Source organism: Somniosus microcephalus, chromosome 25 (genome assembly GCF_052327205.1).
Source record: "Somniosus microcephalus isolate GS21.2 chromosome 25, FLI_Smic_1.0, whole genome shotgun sequence".
In the NCBI taxonomy this organism is placed as follows: domain Eukaryota; kingdom Metazoa; phylum Chordata; class Chondrichthyes; order Squaliformes; family Somniosidae; genus Somniosus; species Somniosus microcephalus.
Genome location: NC_141011.1, coordinates 4,803,947 through 4,825,718, shown reverse-complemented (window position 1 = coordinate 4,825,718; position 21,772 = coordinate 4,803,947). Strand labels below are relative to the sequence as shown.

General features: G+C 49.2%; 1 protein-coding gene across 2 annotated transcripts in view; it reads right to left on the bottom strand.

Annotated features, from left to right (window-relative positions):
- epha8 (eph receptor A8) overlaps positions 1 to 21,772 on the bottom strand; it is a 782,627-nt gene that overhangs the window by 266,734 nt on the left and 494,121 nt on the right. For both annotated transcript variants that reach the window (XM_085966785.1, XM_085966786.1), the window contains exon 4: positions 6,375 to 6,530. In XM_085966785.1, coding sequence (XP_085822911.1) covers positions 6,375 to 6,530 — 156 coding nt within the window. The remainder of the gene's footprint in view (positions 1 to 6,374; positions 6,531 to 21,772) is intronic.

Sequence of the window (21,772 nt, the reverse complement as noted above, 5' to 3'; positions counted from 1 at the left end):
TTCGGATGAGACGTTAAACTGAGGCCCTGTCTGCTCTCTCAGGTGGACATAAAAGATCCCATGGCACTATTTTGAAGACGAGCAGGGGAGTTATCCCCCGTGTCCTGGCCAATATTTATCCCTCAACCAACATAACAAAAACAGATTATCTGGTCATTATCACGCTGCTGTTTGTGGGACCTTGCTGTGCACAAATTAGCTGCCACGTTTCCCACATTACAACAGTGACTCCACTTCAAAAGTACTTCATTGGCTGTAAAGCGCTTTGAGACGTCCGGTGGTCATGAAAGGGGCTACATAAATGCAAGTCTTTTTCTTTTCTTTTACGCAAAGCACAGCGTTAACTCAGAGCTCTGGAAGCTGCGTGCTCCAGACAAAGTCTGGGCACTTTTCAAACCTTTGTGAACACCATAACATTCAGCACCATACACTTCTTTACTCTTGACATAAAGTCATTTTCATCCAATCTGACAGTGGACTCTAAAGCTGAAATAAAACTGCAGCGAAATGTTTACACAGAGATGGTTTAAAATATAAACAGTATAAATTCCTTTGCTTTCTCTCAGGTAGCCTGGTCTCCCCAGACCACACGTGTCTTTGGTCGAACAGGACGTCAGTGAGCGGCAGTGAAGCCTCCACCATTATCCGCCTGGCCTATATGTGACTCCAGTCCCACACCAACGTGGTTGACTCTTAACTGCCCTCTGAAGTGGCCTTCAGTTGTGAAAGAATAACAACAACAGCATAGTGGGAACACCTTCCCTGCAGAGGCTGCAGCAGTTCAAGAAGAAGGCCCACCACCACTTTCTCAGGACAGCTAGGCATCGGTAATAAATGCTGGCCTTGCTAGCGACGCCCACATCCCAAGAATGAACAGAAAAGGAGATGATCAAATCCTCTGTAGGACACAACAGCCCACGTGTTACTGCTAGTAAGGGCTGGTGAATGTCCCTGGGACCTCCCCCGCCTCATTGCTGCAACTCCAGCGGCGGTTTGGTGGAAACCCTGTTTACAGAGTGTCCGCCAATCTTCCATCGAAATTATGGGGTGGCTGAGCGGGAACGGTCCTGGGTAAATTCTGCTGTAACCAGGCGGGACAGAGTAATGGAGTTTGTACATTACTGTATATAGCTATTCTGATGTGATGCTCCAATTCCACTGGGGTTGGAGCGAGTATTTATGCAGATGTTTATTGGGAAGATTGGACACGGTCTGTGGCAGCAGGTGGGCTTGATGGGTCAAATAGAACTTTCATATTTTGTTGTGGACAATTCGCTCAAATAAAACATATAGGGGGAAAAATTTGGTGGCGCACCTTTTGGGGCACTAATGTCGCCTGGGCACTAATTTTAGCGCCCTGAAAAAGTTAGCGCCCCTCTGCCGGAAATTCAGTAGTAGCGCCCCAAGCAGGAGGTGGGGCGCTACTGGAAAGCACTCCACCTCCTTCTTGGGGCGCTACTACTGAAGTTTGCGGCGGTACGTAGCGCCGAGTCATTGCAGGCTTCCTCCTCTGATTAAAGGGGTGGGGCCTAGCGCTGCCTGCACCGGGGTCCAGATTGCCGGGCTGAGCAATCGTGGAAGGCACCCTGGGAAAAAAAAGTGAAAGGGGGCAGGCGCTGGCAATCGGCCCAAAGAAAATGGCTGCCCAACATCTGCCCCTTTAACTACCACTGCCGCCGCTGCATAAACACCCCCTGACCCTGTCCGACATATCGTCCGGCAATAAGTCAGGGGGCACAAGGGAAGTTTGCGGCTGGGGTGCAAGCTGGGCGTGACGGTGGTGTCATCGCCGGCGACACGACACCACGAGGTGCTACTGGCTACCGATGCTGGTAACCTCCTGCTGAATTTCGCGGGAGGCGTCAGCAGCGCTAGGGGATTGCGCCCCGTTAGCACCCCCCTGAGTGCCAGCTCCTGGAATAAACGGCTCATTTTCTGAATGGCAGGCAGTAACAAGTGGGGTACCACAGGGATCTGTCCTGGGCCCCCAGCTGTTCACAATTTACATTAATGACCTGGATCAGGGAGTCGGATGCAGCATTTCCAAATTTGCAGACGACACTAAACTAGGAGGGGGGGTGGGCTCAGAGGAAGAGACCAGGAAGCTCCAGAGCGATTTGGACAGACTGGGCGATTGGGCGGATAAATGGCAGATGCACTATAATGTGGACAAGTGCGAAGTTATCCACCTTGGGTGCAGGAACGGGAGGGCAAATTATTATTTAAATGGCAATAGATTGGGAGAGGGGGAAGTACAGAGAGACCTGGGTGTTCTTGTACACCAGTCACTGAAGGCGAGCATGCAGGTGCAACAGGCGGTCAAGAAGGCAAACGGTATGCTGGCCTTCATAGCAAAAGGGTTAGAATACAGGAACAGGGATACCTTGCTGCAGCTGTACAGGGCACTGGTGAGACCACACCTCGAGTACTGTGTACAGTTTTGGTCGCCTCATCTGAGGAAGGATGTTCTTGCCATGGAGGGGGTGCAGCGGCGATTCACCAGGCTGATACCAGGAATGGCGGGAATGACCTATGAGGAGAGACTATGTAGTTTAGGGATGTACACACTGGAGTTTAGAAGATTGAGAGGGGACCTCATAGAAGTGTATAAAATTCTGACAGGTCTAGACAGACTGGATGCAGAAGGAATGTTTCCCTTGGCGGGTGAGAACAGAACTAGAGGACATAATTTAAGGATAAGGGCTAAACCATTTAGGACAGAGATGAGGGGGAATTTCTTCACTCAGAGAGTGGTGAACCTGTGGAACTCATTGCCACAGAGGGCAGTGTATGCCAGCTCATTAAATATATTTAAGAGGGAATTAGATATATTTCTACGGGCAAAAGGGGTTAAGGGTTACGGAGAGAAGGCGGGGACGGGATACTGAATTAAAGGATCAGCCATGATCTCATTAAATGGCGGAGCAGGCACGAAGGGCCGAATGGCCTACTCCTGCTCCTATCTTCTATGTATCTATGTATCTCTCTCCCCAGCTCAGTACCAGCTCCTGCTGGTGCTGCTGGTGCTGCTCTCTCTCCCCAGCTCAGTGCCAACCCCTGCTGGTGCTGCTCTCTCTCCCCAGCTCAGTGCCAGCCCCTGCTGGTGCTGCTCTCTCTCCCCAGCTCAGTGCCAGCTCCTGCTGGTGCTGCTGGTGCTGCTCTCTCTCCCCAGCTCAGTGCCAGCTCCTGCTGGTGCTGCTGGTGCTGCTCTCTCTCCCCAGCTCAGTGCCAGCTCTTGCTGGTGCTGCTCTCTCTCCCCAGCTCAGTGCCAACCCCTGCTGGTGCTGCTTTCGTGCCCAGCTGAGTATTGACTCCTATTCCTGTTACTCTCTCTCTGCTCTTTCTCGTCAACAGGTTTTAAAATTGGTAGAAAAAGTCGAGCTTTCAGGAGGTCAACAAAAGAACAATTCTGGAAAAAAAAATCTTTCTCTGCACACATAATGTGAAATTGATTTAACTCACTTCACGAGACACCAGCACAAACTAGTTTTTAAATGTTCCTTTTACTGAGGACTGAGGGGGGAATTTAAACCTCCCTACCATGGGTGGGAGACGATCGGGGGTGGTAAATCGTCAAATATGCAAAACCCGACCCCAACCCACCGCCAACATGCCTGCTTCCGGTTTAACCATGGTAAGTTTGGGCACAAGCCTGTATGTCTGGAGAGGCGGGTCATCCGACATTCCCCTCCACCATCAACCCATGACATTTCCCGGTTGGCGGAGCCCATCCCCAACGGTCCCAGGCTGCGGCCTTCTCCCACGGGCTTCACCACTCGTCTGTCAATCTGCCCGGCTGCTGGTCGGGAACCAGAATACAAAAATGATAATGAGGTCCTGATGTTAAATTCGCAAGACCTCTGCGTTCCTGGCATTTCCGGGTTTCACCCCCGCCTCCCTGTAAATATCGGGGCCGAAGTGTCAGTATTGGAGAGTTACACGTGGAGAGCACAGAGCTGGGTGTATAATAAATGGACACCGCGCAACAATCGCCAGGCAGGAGTGTTCCCTCCCAGTCGGGGAACACTTCAGCAGTCAAGGACATTCAGCCTCCGATCTTCGGGTAAGCATTCCCCAAGGCGGCCTTCGAGACACACGACAATGCAAAATCGTCGAGCAGAAACTGATAGCCAAGCTCCGCACCCATGAGGACGGCCTCAACCGGGATCTTGGGTTCATGTCACACTACATGTAACCCCACCTGATGTAGGGTCATCCAGACTCAAGTCGTCATTGGCTTGTTCTCTCTACACAGATGCGGCCGGACCTGCTGTGATTTCCAGCAAAAAAAATGTTTTTTGTCTGTTTTTTTGTTTTTCATACAGACCCCAGCATCTGCAACATTTGACCCCTTGTGACCCCACCTCATTGTTCTTTGATGTAATGTTTTCCTGACTGACCTGTTTGGACACCATTCACACCTTTGATTACTGTGATTATCTCTCTGCCGAGGTGTGATAAATGGCAGTTAGAAAAATTACCTGTAAACATCTGACATTATTCTCTGACTATATAATCTGTGTCTATAGGCATTTCTCCACTTCACCTGATGAAGGAGCAGCGCTCCGAAAGCTTGTGATTTCAAATAAAGCTGTTGGGCTATAACCTGGTGTTGTGTGACTTCTTACATTTGTCCACCCCAGTCCAACACCAACATCTCCACACCATGTATAATTAATGAAGCTGAACTCAGTGGGTGTCTTGTTATCTTTACTATTACCATCTCATGTGTGGAAATGGACAAGGAATCAAAGAACGTGGGTAGAACAGACAAAAGTGAACAAGAACAAAACCCTCAACCAAAATCTTAAAAAGAAACACACTCGACCTTCCGGTTGCGCAAGTCATGGCTAGAACTGGGCCTTGACCAAAATGTAATAAGTATCCTTGCTCTAAATTAGAAATTAGAACAAATGTTACTTCGCAGTGGATAGTGGATATCTGAAACCCCCAAAGAAGTTCTTTATTCAGGGTGAACTTGGATACGTTTGAAGCACCTGGATTGATATCTGTTCAGAAGAAGGATTGAGTATTATAGAGATAATAATAACAACACAATTGGATAAGTGTTTCCCACAGGAAGTGGGGGAAGGAATGTAACACTCTTAAATAGGGGAACACAGCTAGCTAATAGTGGGAGAGAGGGAGAGGGGAGTCCAGGGTAGAATGGGGGAGAGCGGAGTCCAGGGTAGAATGGGGGAGAGGGGAGTCCAGGGTAGAATGGGGGAGAGAGAGGAGTCCAGGGTAGAATGGGGGAGATGGGAGTCCAGGGTAGAGAGAGGGGAGTCCGGGGTAGAATGGGGGAGAGGGGAGCCCAGGGTAGAATGGGGGAGAGGGGAGTCCAGGGTAGAATGGGGGAGAGAGAGGAGTCCAGGGTAGAATGGGGGAGAGGGGAGTCCAGGGTAGAGAGAGGGGAGTCCGGGGTAGAATGGGGGGAGTCCGGGGTAGAGAGAGGGGAGTCCAGGGTAGAATGGGGGGAGTCCGGGGTAGAGAGAGGGGAGTCCGGGGTAGAGAGAGGGGAGTCCGGGGTAGAGAGAGGGGAGTCCGGGGTAGAGAGAGGGGAGTCCGGGGTAGAGAGAGGGGAGTCCGGGGTAGAGAGAGGGGAGTCCGGGGTAGAGAGAGGGGAGTCCGGGGTAGAGAGAGGGGAGTCCAGGGTAGAGAGAGGGGAGTCCGGGGTAGAGAGAGGGGAGTCCGGGGTAGAGAGAGGGGAGTCCGGGGTAGAGAGAGGGGAGTCCGGGGTAGAGAGAGGGGAGTCCGGGGTAGAGAGAGGGGAGTCCGGGGTAGAGAGAGGGGAGTCCGGGGTAGAGAGAGGGGAGTCCGGGGTAGAGAGAGGGGAGTCCGGGGTAGAGAGAGGGGAGTCCGGGGTAGAGAGAGGGGAGTCCGGGGTAGAGAGAGGGGAGTCCGGGGTAGAGGGGAGTCCGGGGTAGAGAGAGGGGAATCCGGGGTAGAGAGAGGGGAGTCCGGGGTAGAGAGAGGGGAATCCGGGGTAGAGAGAGGGGAGTCCGGGGTAGAGAGAGGGGAGTCCGGGGTAGAGAGAGGGGAGTCCGGGGTAGAGGGGAGTCCGGGGTAGAGAGAGGGGAGTCCGGGGTAGAGAGAGGGCAGTCCGGGGTAGAGAGAGGGGAGTCCGGGGTAGAGAGAGGGGAGTCCGGGGTAGAGAGAGGGGAGTCCGGGGTAGAGAGAGGGGAGTCCGGGGTAGAGGGGAGTCCGGGGTAGAGAGAGGGGAGTCCGGGGTAGAGAGAGGGGAGTCCGGGGTAGAGAGAGGGGAGTCCGGGGTAGAAATGTAACTTGAACAACAGCAATTTCGCATCACTGAACAAATGGAAGATGCCCTGACTGGATTAGGAGTGCTGGCTAGACTAGGCCACGTTACTCACTGGTACAAGGTGCGGAGGGAAGATCAGAAGCAGATCGGTAGTAGTTGGTGTCACACTGGCAGAAGAGAGCAGCCATAATATCAGAGTGACTGTGAAGAGGACATTTGGCACATAGCTGGTCTCCCGAGCTCGACTTGAAGAATCCGGGCTCACAAGCTGAAATAAAAAAGAATAACAGATATTTCTCGATATCTGTCTTTCACAAAACCCGCAATTGCTTCCACTGCCCTTTTGGATCAATCTCTGAACACTTCCAGCTTCAAAAGCCAGTTACATTTTCATTGATTAATTAACGTGTTATCAGAGCACCAAGGCCTTGGAGACCGATGCATAATTTGTATCTCCATTATGTATTTAAACAACCAGCTGATTCCATCAATGATTGCTTAAATCTCTGTGGAGCCCAGCATGTGTTCCTGGAGACCTGCTTCATGCTGAAAGGAATTTGAAAGCTACTCTGGGCCTAGCACGGAAATCAAAAAGAGCAGTGGATAAAATGGAGGTAACGCTCGGCACATCAGTAGTACATGCTCACAATAAATAGAGACTCCAACTCAATCATCTGCCACGTGTCGAGAGGCAACATACTGTCCTCCCACAGTCTCTGATAAATGACTGTGAGGTTCAGGGCTATCTGGACAGTAGAGTTTCCTGGTCCTGTACCCGGGGCAGGAGAGGCACAGGCACCTTGCTCGGTTTTCCACTACTTGCTGTGATCGGGTAATCCAACAGTCCCACGCACAGGATCAGGAAAACTTACACATTAAAGTTCTTCACTGGTTTAAACTAGCACTTGTCATTCTTGTTCTATTTTTTGTCCAAATAGAAAATCAGGGCAGGGCCGGATATAAAGACCGAAGGGGATTAAACGCCTCTGTACAACCCTATGAAGAAAGCAGGAGAAGACCCTCAGGCGCATCCGTGGTCACTCCTAAACACGAGCTAGGCCTCAATTTTAACTCCGGGCGAGTTTTAAGCGGATGGATAACCCACTTATTTAAATCCCACCGGCCAACCTCTGCCTGGAACGAGCGGGATGTCTGTGGGATACGGTGGAAAATCGTGCAGCTCGGAAGCTGCCCGGAGAGATAAGGTAGGTGGCGGGATCGGCTCCGTGCCATCTCGTAGGGGTTGGTGTTTGGGAAGGTGGGGGGGTGTGGGGGGGGCGCTGGTGGGGAGCGAGTCCATGGCTGGGGAGGCCTAAGCTTTACTTGTGAGACCTGGAGAAGCCACACTAAAAAGTTTTTTAAAAAGTACCTGTTAGGGCCTTTTCTGGGCCCAGGCTCCTGTGCTCACCTCCTGGGAAAGCCACAGCGGTTTCCCCGCTCAGGCCTCCAGTTAAAATTACAGTCAGGGCCCAATGACGCCATGGAAACCGGACATGCATGAGTAAAGAAGGACCCTGCCTGCTTTGGGCAGGTGTCCCTGCCGCCTGCTCTGTTGAGCAGATTGAAATTGAGAACACTGCTAGCTATCCGATGGGTAAGTATCCTGAGTAATTTTAACTGCCCACAGGCCCGGAACCGCCAGGCGGGTAGGATTAAAATTGCCCCTAGGTGAAGCACTGCACTGCCCTCCCTAACCACGAGTAACACTACCTTCAAAAATAGAGGAGAACACTATGGGAATTTGAGGACATTTCTCCACAGGTCCACAAGACAATCAAGCATCTTCTTTACACTGGCAGTGTTAGCGCCACACTCGGGCAGGGATTGGCGGAGGAGCAGATTGCTCCCTAGGGTTTGTGGTGAAAGTAGTTACCATAGCAATGAGAAGGAGCTTTGCTTTTTTTTTCTGATTTGTGTCTTGTTTGATTTGAAAATGTCTGTTGTGGTCAGTGCAAAGTTGGAAAGTTTTGTTTCATTTTGCAAATCTCTGAACCTGAACTGAAGACTAATGACAGGAGATCGGGGGTCTTTGTACATCTGTCTGAGTTCTGCTTTAACGATCCATAGATCAATTATTCATGAAAAGAGTTCAAATATTTAAACTGCAGGAAACAACTCAAAATCAGGGGCTGACAGTTTGATTTGTATTGTGTGGAATTGATGGATGCATAAAGCTCCCTCCTGCCATCTCCACATGGCTATCAGGGAACAGACTGATGCACCAGTCAGAACCAGCACTGTGCTTTCACCACATTCCCATAAAACAAACAGGATTTAGGCACCAGCTGAGAGAGTTTCTTTCTCAATGCTTTCTTTCACTGGACAGTAGTGCCCCACAACACTATAGAGCGGAACCCACAATCCTCCACTCGTTGAGGGACTGCCCTGCTGTAGAGGGATGCGAGCGGAGACCGCACCCAACCTCGTGGAGAGGAAGTGAGGGCAAACTGGGCAGAGAGGCATCTGTCGGCCTCACTCATGCAACTCCTAGTGGGCAATTTCAGAGTGGAATGGGCAGCACCTTCACAGCAAATCATCCGGTTGTCTTTTCAGGCAGGGTTAGTGTGTGCTGGGGGGAGACTGAGAAGGGAGGAAACAAAGTGAAACAGGTAGAGGTAATCTTAGACACACGTACATAAAAAGTAATAGTTACTGACGTAAGAAAACTACTAGGCACTTGGTCTAAGCGTTAAACAAAGCTTTAATCAACTGTTTTACAACATGGAGGTCTGGTTGTGTCCTTCACTAGTTCCTGTTAAGAATGTCCTGCGCAAGCTGGGCCCGTGCCCGAGTATTTATACTCTCCCTGGACAGCGCCACCCGTAGGCCGCTCAGTATTATTTCATAAGTCTTTCCTTCATGAATGACTGATTAATGTCAGTTACTTTCATGGTTCCAGTCACAGATATCAGTGCCTCGTTACCATAATGGAAAGTGGAACAGTAACGTGGTACAGGTAGACTATCCTTTATCCGAAAACCTCGGGACCAGCCGTGTTTCGGTTTTCGGAGAATTTCAGATTTCGGAAGGTGGGTTGGCAGGGGTCCGTGGGGGGTCGTGCGCACGACTTACGCTGACGCGCAGCGTAAGTCGTGCGCACGACCCCCCGCCGACCCCCCGCCGGCGCCGACCCCCCCGCTGACCCCCCCGCAGACCCCCGCCGGCCCCGACCCCCGCCGACCCCCCCCGCCGACCCCCCCTGGCCCCGACCCCCGCCGACCCCCCCGCGGACCCCCGCCGGCCCCGACCCCCGCCGACCCCCGCTGGCCCCGACCCCCGCCGACCCCCCTGCCAACCCCCCTGCGGACCCCCGCCGACCCCGACCCCCGCCGACTTACGGTCGGGGTCGGTGGGGGTCCACGGGGGGGGTCGGCGGGGGTCGGGGCCGGCGGGGGTCCGCGGGGGGGGTCGGCGGGGGGTCGTGTGCACGACTTACGCTGACGCTTAGCGTAAGTCGGCGGGGGTCGGGGTCGGCGGGGGTCCGCGGGGGGGTCGGCAGGGGTCGGGGCCAGCGGGGTCGGTCGGCGGGGGTCGGGGCCGGCGGGGGTCCGCGGGGGGGTCCGCGGGGGGTCATGCGCACGACTTACGCTGGACTTACGCTGACCAAAAAAACCTTCGGTTTTTAGAGGGTTTCGGTTTTCGGAAGTCCGGATAAAGGGTAGTCTACCTGTACATGCAAACACAAGGAAACCTCAACCCTAAACACCTCCAAACTGTCTAAAATCCCAGGGATTGAGTGAATGCTTTCCCACTAATTTGTGGGATTCCTTCCCTGGAGACAGTGATCCGGGATGGGGTACAGCTCCACAGGCCCCGCTACCTCTTTCCAATGAGCCTGGGCAATGGCTGCTGGCAGGCTGCTTGATCCCAAGGGCCCTCACGACCAAGTGCCATCCTTTCTTCAACCGACATTCACACTTTCCAGCAGGATGCAGATTGGGACTGGGAATCCTGCCTGATTGTAGTCCTGGGGCACTAAGACCAACTGTCCCCGCCCCACCCCCCGCAACACAGATTGGGGATCAAACCTGAGACCGCCAAGATCTGTATGGCTCGGTACCACACAAGGCACTTTCCCACTGAGGCACCCAGGACCATGAGACATTTTAAAGCTAAGCAGAACCTGGGATGGTCCATGATGGTCTAAGTTCAAGGGTTTGAGGCGCTGCAAACTGACCAAGTTGGGCTCACTGGGGCTGTGCTTCAATTCAGATCTGACTCCTTCCAGCGCTTCACCACTGTCTAATTGGTCATTGCCTCGGTACTCCCCAGACATTGCAGAAACATCATCACTGAGGTATTATTAAGTCCAATCTCCCATAAGAAACCTCTGGTGAAGACCTCACTGTTTCAACACTTCAAAAATGTCATGGGAGGAGAGGTTCCGAGAGGCTACCGTTCACTTCACCCTGACGGGCATGGCTGCTCTTCGTAACAACAACAACTAGAACTTGTATTTATATAGCGCCTTTAATGTAGTAAAACGTCCCAAGGCGCTGCACAGGAGTATTTTAAGACCAAAAATTTAACACCAATCCACATAAGGATAAATTAGGGCAGGTGACCAAAAGCTTGGTCAGAGGTAGGTTTTAAAGAACGTCTTAAAGGAGCATGGAGAGGCGGAGAGGTTTAGGGAGGGAATTCCAGAGCCTGGGGCCTAGGCAACAGAAGGCAAGGCCGCCAATGGTGGAGCGATGGAAATTGGAGATCTTCAAGAGGGCAGAATTAGAGGCGTGCAGATAACACCTTAAGTTGTTTAAGCAGTTACTAAATCGGGGGCGCAAGGTGGAGGGAAATGGCCCTATAATCAGTCCTCAGCCTTTCATGGAGCTGAATCGACTGACAATATAAATAAACACTCTTTCAATGAGCTCAGCTCATGTAATAACAGAGGTAGAAAGAAAGAAAACTCATCAGGGCACTTTGCATGAAAAAGAGGGATTTGCATTACTAAGTGTCAATTATATGAATATTAATATTTTAAACATATTTTCATACTAATTATCGGTGCCATTGTGATCATTGCATTTTCCCGAGTAACCCTCTTATTACATCTGATATCTGCATATCTACTGCATAATTCATAAACTAATGACTGCATTATCTTCAGAGCTGCAATGGGAAAGAGGGAATGTAAATGAGTGTTTGCTTTGACAACTTAATCAACACAATTTAGTCACATTGTCTTTTGCTTGAAGGATTTGCTAATATTAAATACTCTGTAAATTGGTAATCTTCCGTGTAAGCTCCGGCCCTAGTCAGGATTTTAAAATGCTAACACAAGATTAGAATCAGTGTTGCAACTATGGATCATAATATTGAGGCAAATATTTAGACAACATATCTGCTTATTGAAGAGTGCACGTTTTAAAAATCTGCTCGGAGGGTTATGGTGCGCATGTGGAAGCAGCTGATAAACTTGTTCACATTCGGTGCTGGATAGCTTGTGCTTCCCATTTCTTTATATCAAAGAAGCTTTAATTACAACATCACTGCTTGCTTCTCAGGCACTGCAATGGAGCTTTCACAGTGACGGATGTTAGAAAGGCATGAGTAATCGCTCAGCCTGTACACCAGATGGTGATGTTTTAGGATGGGCAATTTCAGCAAGGCAGCAGTCCAGGTCGGGAGCCTCACTCCACAGGAGTGTGGGTCAGAGGCAGGCCCCTGTATGATGCCTTTAATACACACAAGTTCATCATTGTCAGGTGTCAGCGGTTATTTGACGTGTGCACTACACCATTTATGCAGCTACATTATCTCATTGGGATACTAGACAAATTAATTTTGGCTTCACCATCACTAGTGCGTATCCCACACTTAAATATCCAACGTGTGCTAGAGTGGAGTACAGTCTGCCCAGTTTTCAATGTGCAGGAATTGACGTACACAAGTTCTTGTAAGTTGAATTGTTACATGAAAATAGGTAACAGTTAGATACAAAAACAACAAGTTGCATTTATATAGCGCCATTAATGTAGTAAAACATCCCAAGGCGCTTCACAGGAGCGTACTCAGACAACAATTGACACCGAGCCAATGAAGGAAACTTTAGAAAGGTGACTAAAAGCTTGCTCAAAGAGATAGGTTTTAAGGAGCGTTTTAAAGGTGGAGACAAAGGTGGAGAGGCAGAGCGGTTTAGGGAGGGAATTCCACAGTTGAGGGCCTGGACAGTTGAAGGCACGGCCGCCAATGGATGCAAGGCCAAATTTAGTGATGCTGCACTCCCACTGTGGCAAGAGAGAGAAAGAAATAACTCGCTTTGTGCTTTATTAGGCCCAATAAATTATTTTTGAGATGTAGTCACTGTTGGTAGGTGGGTAAACACAACAGCCAATTTGCACACAGCAAAGTCCCACAAGCAACAAATGCGAAGAATGACCAGCGAATCTGTTTTACATTGAGGGAGGAATGTTGATCTGGACACCGGGAGAACTCTCTTTTTGGGATAGTACTGTGGGATCTTTAACATCCACCTGAACCACTGGAAGAGGAAGATAGAACCTTGGTTTAACGACCCACCCAAAAGACGGCACCTCCAACAATGTAGCATTCCATCGCTACTGCACTGAAGTGCCAGCCTAGATTAGGTGCTCAACTCATAACCTTCCGATTCTGAGGTGAGCAATGTTCCCGCTAAGCTGCACGGCCATGCAGCATAAGAACATAAGAAATAAGAGCAGCAGTAAGCCATACGGCCCCTCGAGCCTGCTCCGCCATTCAATAAGATCACGGCTGATCATTGACCTCAACACCACTTTCCCGCCCGATCCCCAAAAAAGAGAGTAGCTAAAGTAAACATTGGTCCCTTAGAGGATGAGACTGGGGAATTAATAATGGGAAATAGAGAAATGACAGAGACTCTAAACAATTATTTTGGATCGGTCTTCACGGTAGAAGACACTAAAAACATCCCGATAATCTTCTATATATATAAATCGGTACTTCTGTCATTCTGTCTGTCTATCTGTCTGTCATCGCGTGTGCTTATGGGTATGCACTCGAAAGTTACAGGGCGTACCTACGCGCGCGTTACCTCCAAAGAAAGCTTACGCTTCCGAGACGGTTTTAAGCGTATTTACGTTTCGGCCGGGATAAAATTGCGCCCGCGGTATCCCAAAAACCTTCAACATTCCACTCATTAGCATCTCATTATCCGCTCATTAGCGACAGAGTGACCTCGAGCTCGACCAATCGTACGCCGGGTTGCTGGCGTGTGCCGCCGGGCCAATCGGTGCGTGTGTGGCTGGGCTTTATCGTTCTGAACCGAGGTGAGTCGCCGCCATCTTGATTCCAAACTTTTCCTTTCTTTTTCCCGCTTTCTGCGTCTTAAAAAAAAACGTTGCTTTTAAAACACATATTGTTTTTTAAAAAAACGATTTAGAAAGTAATTAACTTATCTAATCTCATTAATTTTCCTACCTTTCCCCGTTTTTCCAGGTAGGCCTCGAAGCCTCGGCGTCTCCTCCGCACCCACGCCCGAGCTAGGCACCTCCCGGCCCCACTCGAAGGCTGGAGGGCCGAGCCTCAGCCCAGCGCCGCTAGGGTGCGCGCGCAGCAGGAGCTGAGACGCGCTGTCTCTCTCTGGCTGGCCGGGGGGCGGGGCTTGCTGAGCGTCCAGCGTTACCCTGGCAACCGGGCCCACGTCTCCCACAGCCGCAATCGGCGGTCTTCACCTCGGGGGGCGACCCTCGAGGGGGGCGCCCCGCCCCCCGCCCTCCCTCCCTTCCTCCCCCCTCCCCTCCCCCCTCCCTTCCCCGCCCTCCCCCTCCCCTCCCCCCCGCCCTCCCTTCTCCGCCCTCCCCCTCCCCCCTCCCTCCCTCCCCTCCCTCCCCCCTCCCCCTCCCTCCCCTCCCTCCCCCCCTCTCTTCCCCCCAGTCGCTCTCTTGCTTCCCCCCATTCGCTCTCTTCCCCCCGTCGCTCTCTCTCTTCCCCCCAGTCGCTCTCTCTCTTCCCCCCAGTCGCTCTCTCTTCCCCCCAGTCGCTCTCTCTCTCTCTTCCAACAACAACATTCCCTCGAAAAAGCCTCGGCACCGCCGGGCACTTCAGCTAGTAAGAGATAATCAAGGGGCTATAGGGAGGGAGGAACTTAAAACAATCTCTATCACTAGAGAAAAAGTACTAGGCAAACTAATGGGGCTAAAGGCTAACAAGTCCCCTGGACTTGATGGCCTACATCCCAGGGTCTTAAAAGAAGTGGCTGCAGAGATAGTGGATGCGTTGGTTATAATCTACCAAAATTCCCTGAATTCTGGAGAGGTCCCAGCGGATTGGAAAACCGCAAATGTAACGCCCCTATTCAAGAAAGGAGGGAGACAGAAAGCAGGAAACTATCGGCCAGTTAGCCTAACATCTGTCATTGGGAAAATGCTGGAATCCATTATTAAGGAGCTAATAACAGGACATTTAGAAAATCAAAAGACAATCAAGCAAAGTCAACATGGTTTTATGAAAAGGAAATCGTGTTTGACAAATTTGCTAGAGTTCTTTGAGGATGTAACAAACAGGGTGTATAAAGGGGAACCAGTAGATGTGGTGTATTTGGATTTCCAGAAGGCATTCGATAAGGTGCCACATAAAAGGTTACTGCACAAGATAAGAGCTCACGGGGTTGGGGGGGTAATATATTAGCACGGATAGAGGATTGGCTAACTAACAGAAAACAGGGAGTCAGGATAAATGGGTCATTTTCTGGTTGGCAATCAGTAACTAGTGGGTGCCACAGGGATCAGTGCTGGGGCCTCTACTATTTACAATCTATATTAATGACTTGGATGAAGGGACCGAGTGTACTGTAGCCAAATTTGCTGATGATACAAAGATAGGTGGGAAAGCAAGTTGTGAGGAGGACAAAGAGTCTGCAATGGGATATAGATAGGTTCAGTGAGTGGGCAAACATTTGGCAGATGGAGTATAATGTGGGAAAATGTGAGGTTATCCACTTTGGAAGGAAGAATGAAAAAGCAAATTATTATTTAAATGGAGTGAGACGACAAAACGCTGCGGTACAAAGGGACCCGGGGGTCCTCGTACATGAAACACAAAAGGTTAGCATGCAGGTACAGCAAGTAATCAGGAAGGCCAATGGAATGTTGGCCTTTATTGCAAGGGTTAGGGAGTATAAAAGTAGGGAAGTTTTGATGCAACTTTACAAGGTGCTGGTGAGACCACACCTGGAGTACTGCGTACAGTTTTGGTCTCCATATTTAAGGAAGGATATACTTGCATTGGAGGCTGTGCAGCGAAGGTTCACTTGGTTGATTCCTGAGATGGAAGGGTTGTCTTATGAAGAAAGGTTGAGCAGGTTGGGCTGATACTCATTGGAGTTTAGAAGAATGAGAGGTGATCTTATTGAATCATATAAGATTCTGAGGGGGCTTGACAGGGTAGATGCAGGGAGGATGTTTCCCCTCGTGGGGGAATCTAAAACTAGGGGGCATAGTTTCAGAATAAGGGGTCGCCCATTTAAGACGGAGATGAGGAGGAATTTCTTCTCTCAGAGGGTCGTGAATCTTTGGAATTCTCTGCCCCAGAGAGCTGTGGAGGCTGAGTCATTGAATATATTCAAGGCGGAGATTGACAGACATTTGAACTACAGGGGAGTCGAGGGGTATGGGGAGAGAGCGGGAAAGTGGTGTTAAGGCCAAGATTGGATCAGCTCTGATCTTATTGAATGGCAGAGCAGGCTCGAGGGGCCGATCGGCCGACTCCTGCTCCTGTTTCTTATGTTCATCCCTTGATTCCCCTAGAGTCCAAAAATCTATCGATCTCAGCCTTCAATATACTCAAAGACTCAGCATTCACAGCCCTCTGGGGCAGCGAATTCCAAAGATTCACTACCCTCTGAGAGATGAAATTCTTCCTCATCTCAGTCTTAAATGGCCGACCCCTTATCCTGAGACTATGTTCTAGACACTCCAGCCAGGGGGAAACAACCTCTCAGCATCTACCCTGTCAATCCCCTTCAGAATCTTGTATGTTTGAATGAGATCACCTCCCATTCTTCTAAACTCCAGAGAGTATCGGCCCATTCGACACAATCTCGCATCACAGGACAGCCCTCTCATCCCAGGAATCAATCTAGTGAACCTTCGCTGCACTCCCTCTAAGGCAAGTATATCCTTCCTTAGATAAGGAGACTGAAACAGCGCCCAGTACTCCAGGTGTGGTCTTACCAAGGCCCTGTACAATTGTAGCAAGACTTCCTTACTCTTATACTCCAACCCCCCTTGCAATAAAGGCCAACATGCCATTTGCCTTCCTTATTGCTTGCTGTACCTGCATGCCAGCTTTCTGTGTTTCTTGCACGAGGACACCCAAATCTGCTGGTCCCACGCAGGCCGCTCACCGGTATTTCCATTGTAAATAACGCGCATGCGCGGAAATTTAAAGGGACCAAGCATTAAAAGAAACAGGCCATGCAGAACAAAGCGCAGCTCACAGGGAACATTGGAGGTGAGTATTTTGCTTTTTATAAAAGTCAGGAACTGTACTGAGAGGCAAATAATGGACATTCAGTCTTCCTTTCATTCTGCTGAATTTTACAGCATAATGTCTGACGTAATAAAACTCACTACACACTTGGTTTGAGTATAAAGCAAGGCTTTAATCAACTTGTTTCACAACATGGAGGTCTAGTTGTACTTCACTAGTTCCTTGTCTTACAAAAAGTCCCTGGAAAGCTGGGGCCCACGCCCGAGTATTTATACTCCTTGGACGGCGCCACCAGCTGGCCATCCAGCGTTATTTCATAAGTAGTTTCTTGATGATGAGATTTATAACAATGACCCCCCTCCCTTTCTCTGTTATCCTACTGCACTACAATGTGAACTGGCGATACATCCAGGTTTTCCCAAGATGGCCTTATAAATACAGTACACGTCCTCGCTGCGTAATCCCGACCTCAGCTCTGGAAGCCCGAGTGCAGTCACCTCCAAGCACTGGTCTTACACTGATTTGTTTCTGTGTAACTGCCTCGCACAAGCGCCCGTGCAATTATTTCAATGATGAAGTGTCCTGTAATAATGCGCTTTATTTTCTTTTGACAAGTTCTTTTTTGACTGGGAGGAAATGTGCTGAAGTTTCAGTCAATGCATGCAGTAGCTGCGTGTTTTTAAGGGCTGCAGCAGCTGCGTGGTGTTAATAGCTGCAGCAGCTGTGTGTTTTTAAGGGCTGCAGCAGCTGCGTAGTGTTAATAGCTGCAGCAGCTGCGGGGTGTTAAGGGCTGCAGCAGCTGCGTGGTGTTAAGGAAATCAACTGTTAGTAATTTGACAGCAGACACCGGGCCCTGAGTATAACATTGTAATTTGTATCTCTCATAGAAACATAGAAACATAGAAGATAGGAGCAGGAGTAGGCCATTCGGCCCTTCAAGCCTGCTCCGCCATTCAACGAGATCATGGCTGATCATCCAAACCCTAGCACCCGGTCCCTACACCGACAGCCATCCCACCCAAACCCTATCCCCGTAACCCCACGTATTTAATCCCCCCTAACACTAAGGGCCAATTTTTATCATGGCCAATCAACCTAACCCGCACATCTTTGGACTGTGGGAGGAAACCGGAGCACCCGGAGGAAACCCACGCAAACACGGGGAGAATGTGCAAACTCCACACAGACAGTCACCCGAGGCCGGATTTGAACCCGGGTCTCTGGCGCTGTGAGGCAACAGTGCTAACCACTATGCCACCATGTACACTATACCCAGGCTAATCGCAGTATCGTTCAATTATCCACCTGATACGATTTGATCCAAGTTGAAAGTAATTGATATGTATAATTAACAAAGTAAACTGAAAGTGATCGGTCATAATTCAAATTTCCCATAGACAGTCCGAGGTGAAACATGAACACTCCAATATCAATCGATTAAAAATAAATAACTCACATTAATCACTTCCAACTACAGAATACAGAGAATTTGACGTGAATGTAGAACAGTATAACTATGATCTGCTACCCTGTCAATACACAACTGATATACAAAACTATGATAACAAGCACGATGTGCTAGATTGTGGAGCATAAATGTTTAATTCCCTCAAACCTTTCAGGCCAACTCACTGCAGACTGTAAGGAGCAGGGGAGAATTTTTCTACCAGGATACTTGGGATACGGGAGGGTTACTGGTCCTTTGATTGGTCAGTCTAACATGCGACCTGTGGAGGATCCAGTCTCTGGTGAAGCGGTGAATAGAGGTTGTATTGCGATGTACAGGGAGGGTTGCAGTTCTGCAGCATGTTTTACAGTACATTGATGTACAGTGCCATGCTGGCTCTCCCCGTCATTCTCACAGAGGAGAACATGACAAGCAGAGGTCAAGGTTAGACTCTTCCCCAAAGCTCAGGTGAGACATGCCAGCCAGGGGCTCGTTAAAGAATAGAATGCCACTATTTATATTTGGGGTGTTTGCCTGAAGTAGAAAGGAGCTATTAATGCTCCTTTTTAAATAAAATTAATTATACACTAGATAAAACCCAACAATTCACTCATAGAAAGACTTACATTTAAATAGCACCTTTCGTGACCTCAGGTCGTCCCAAAGTGCTTTACAGCTAATTAAGCCATTTAAAAAAAATTTAGTCACTGTTGTAACGTAGAAAACGCAGTAGCCAATTTGTGCACAGCACGATCCCACAAACACCAATGAGATAATAACCAGATAATCTGTTTTTAGTGTTGTTGGTTGAGGGATAAATGTTGGCCGGGACACCGGGGAGAACTCCCCTGCTCTTCATCGAATAATGCCAGGTGATCTTTCACATCCACCTAAAAGGGCAGACGGGGTCTCGGTTTATCATCTCATCCAAAAGGCAGCACCTCCAACAGTGCAGCACTCCCTCAGTACTTCAGTGAAGTGTCAGCCTAGAGTGGGACTATCAACCCACAATCTTCTGATTCAGAGGCAAGAGTGCTACTGAGCCATGCAGAAACAAACGTGAAGTAGAAGCTAATAGAGGCGGAAAAGATGCAGGGGGGTACTTAAAGAGCAATAGATGCAATAATGCATTAAAATAGGTATATTTCCAGATTTCAGCCCCCAGCCTACAAAGCTCAGGCCACTCATTTCTGTTTGTGCTGATATTTCTGACTCACTGGGGGTGTGCCCTGCTTGAATTTCCTGGGTCTGGAGATTGGAAAAGGGCTGATCTTAGTCCTGTTGCCGCAGTGGCAAAACCAGAACCTGAGATCTGTTCGTGTCAGCAGCTTCAGGTATCTGGGAAATAACGGGAATGTGGATTAAAAGGTTACATGTGGCACTCCAGGCGCTATAATACGCCCACATCCCGAGAATGATTATTACACTTTGGTAGGAAGAAGGAGGAGAGGCAATATAAACTAAAGTTTACAATCCTAAACGGGGTGCATGAACAGAGAGACCTGGGTTTATCGGTGCACAAACCGTTGAAGGTGGCAGGGCAGGTTGAGAAAGCGGTTCGCGGTCGCTGTCATTCCCCCTCAGAAACTGACCGTAACGTCAGGAGGTAGCGCCTGCGCATCCAAACATGGAAATCCTGAAGTTGTGGTCAGTCGTTCACTGCTCCGACACTGGCACCACCCCCCGGGCCCATAGCCAGCAAACAGTGGAACTGACAAAAACTGAGCTTTTCCACATTAATATCGCTGTTAAATACCCCATTAAATGTTAAGCCTTGTTGGAATAGGTGCAACTGGGGTTTAACAGCGTATTGACTGCTAATTGACTATTGTTCTGGCCCTCAATAATTCCACAATCATTTTATATTTGTGGAATGTCAAATTTCTTCATTATGATAATTACTAGATTTTAAAATATCTTTTTTTAAAGTTTGTTCATGATATTTCAGCTTCTACCTTAACATCATTATTTCGCTCTCTAATATTGTTAAAAAGTGCAGATAATCAGCAATATTTTATTTCCTGGTTTGCTGTCTGTGAGAATTCTTCAATGTGATTGGTTGCTTCGACAGCTTGGTGACGTCGGTGCTGATCGACGCGAGGAATCCCCTTTACAAAGCGCTGCAATCAATTGTATGTGGAAGGAGCTAAAGTTCTCGCCGCAGAGATCGCGAGTCTCTGGGCGGCTTTCTTCGAGGTCAGTGAGGAGCACCTCACTTCGCCGCTGACTGCAAATTACGGGCTGTCGAGTTAGAGCCCCCTTAACCAGAGCACAGTCTGAAGGGTGAGCTGTGCCAATGCTCCTTTCATCTGGTGAAGAGTGTCGGGGTGGGTAAGGAAGGGGAGGGACAGTGTGTTAGCTTGCCTGCCCTGGTTGTTGTTGTTTATCATATCTTCACTCTTCCATCGGAGAGCAGTGTGAAGCAGTGGAAGGATTCGCAGGCTGTTTAACAGTCTGCCAGGACGCGACAGGAACACTCCTGCCATGGCCAGTCTCCTGCTGAAATGCGCAGTCCGTTTAAAAGCGGCACCCCAGCTAATTAAACCCGTTTTGCACGGGATTTACACCAATCACTACTTCAGGGGGTATGCAAAATAGCTGATCCAGCAAACACTTGCACAAACACCTGGCTTGGGCACAAATCTTTTTTTAATGGTGTAACAGTGGCGCATGTGTGGAAATTCTTCCCCTACATGTAAATGGAAAGTATATATACATGTGAATATAGTTCTGTATCATTCTGCCTAAACTGTGTTGGATCGCACTCTCTGCATTGAAGCACTTCACCGCGCTGCAAGTATTTGCCTTTTTGTTTGCTAAGGCTGCTTTGCAAAACAAATTAATTTTTTGTGGAGTCACAAAGATAATAGACAATGTACTCCAAGTAATCCTGCACCATGATATGTTGGATCAATGCACTAACAAGTCATTATTTCCTGACTAAACTGCTGACTGTGTCACATTTATTGATGTGGTACGGAACTGATAACAGCCTGAATTAGAGGATGAAGTGGTTTCTCTATCACTCAACAAAGGTGTCACATCAGAGTAACAGGGCTCTTTCATGAGATGGCAACAATGGAATGTAAGTGAGCGTCGAGACAAGTTCAAAGCTTTCATCCTGGCTTTTGTGAGGCGTTTCTGTTCCTACACACACACAGACACATCCTCCTGCTAAAGCCACAGAGAAAAGTTTGTAATTCTTTGGATTAAAAGAAGCTGATAAGAAGACACACAGGAGACACTCAGTCCTGCCTGTACCCAAGGTAAACAGCTCAATAAGGATCCCTTTGTGTTCACGGGCATGCCACAAACCATGTTCGTTTTGTAAAATATAACTCCTCAATTCACAGTGCACTCGTGCACACATATACACATAAATAACTGACCTCTACCTAGCGGAAGCTGAACGCCAACTCTCCGACACCTCCTCATACCTGGACCATGACCCCACTACCGAACATCAAACCACCATTTCCAAGACTGTCACTGACCGCATCTCCTCTGGAGATCTTCCCCCCGCAGCCACCAATCTCATAGTTCCCCAACCCCGCACAGCTTCGGCGGGTGCTTCAGCGGCAGAGCGGGCCTACAAAGGGCTCCAGAGACCAGGTAAGGCTTACTTTACT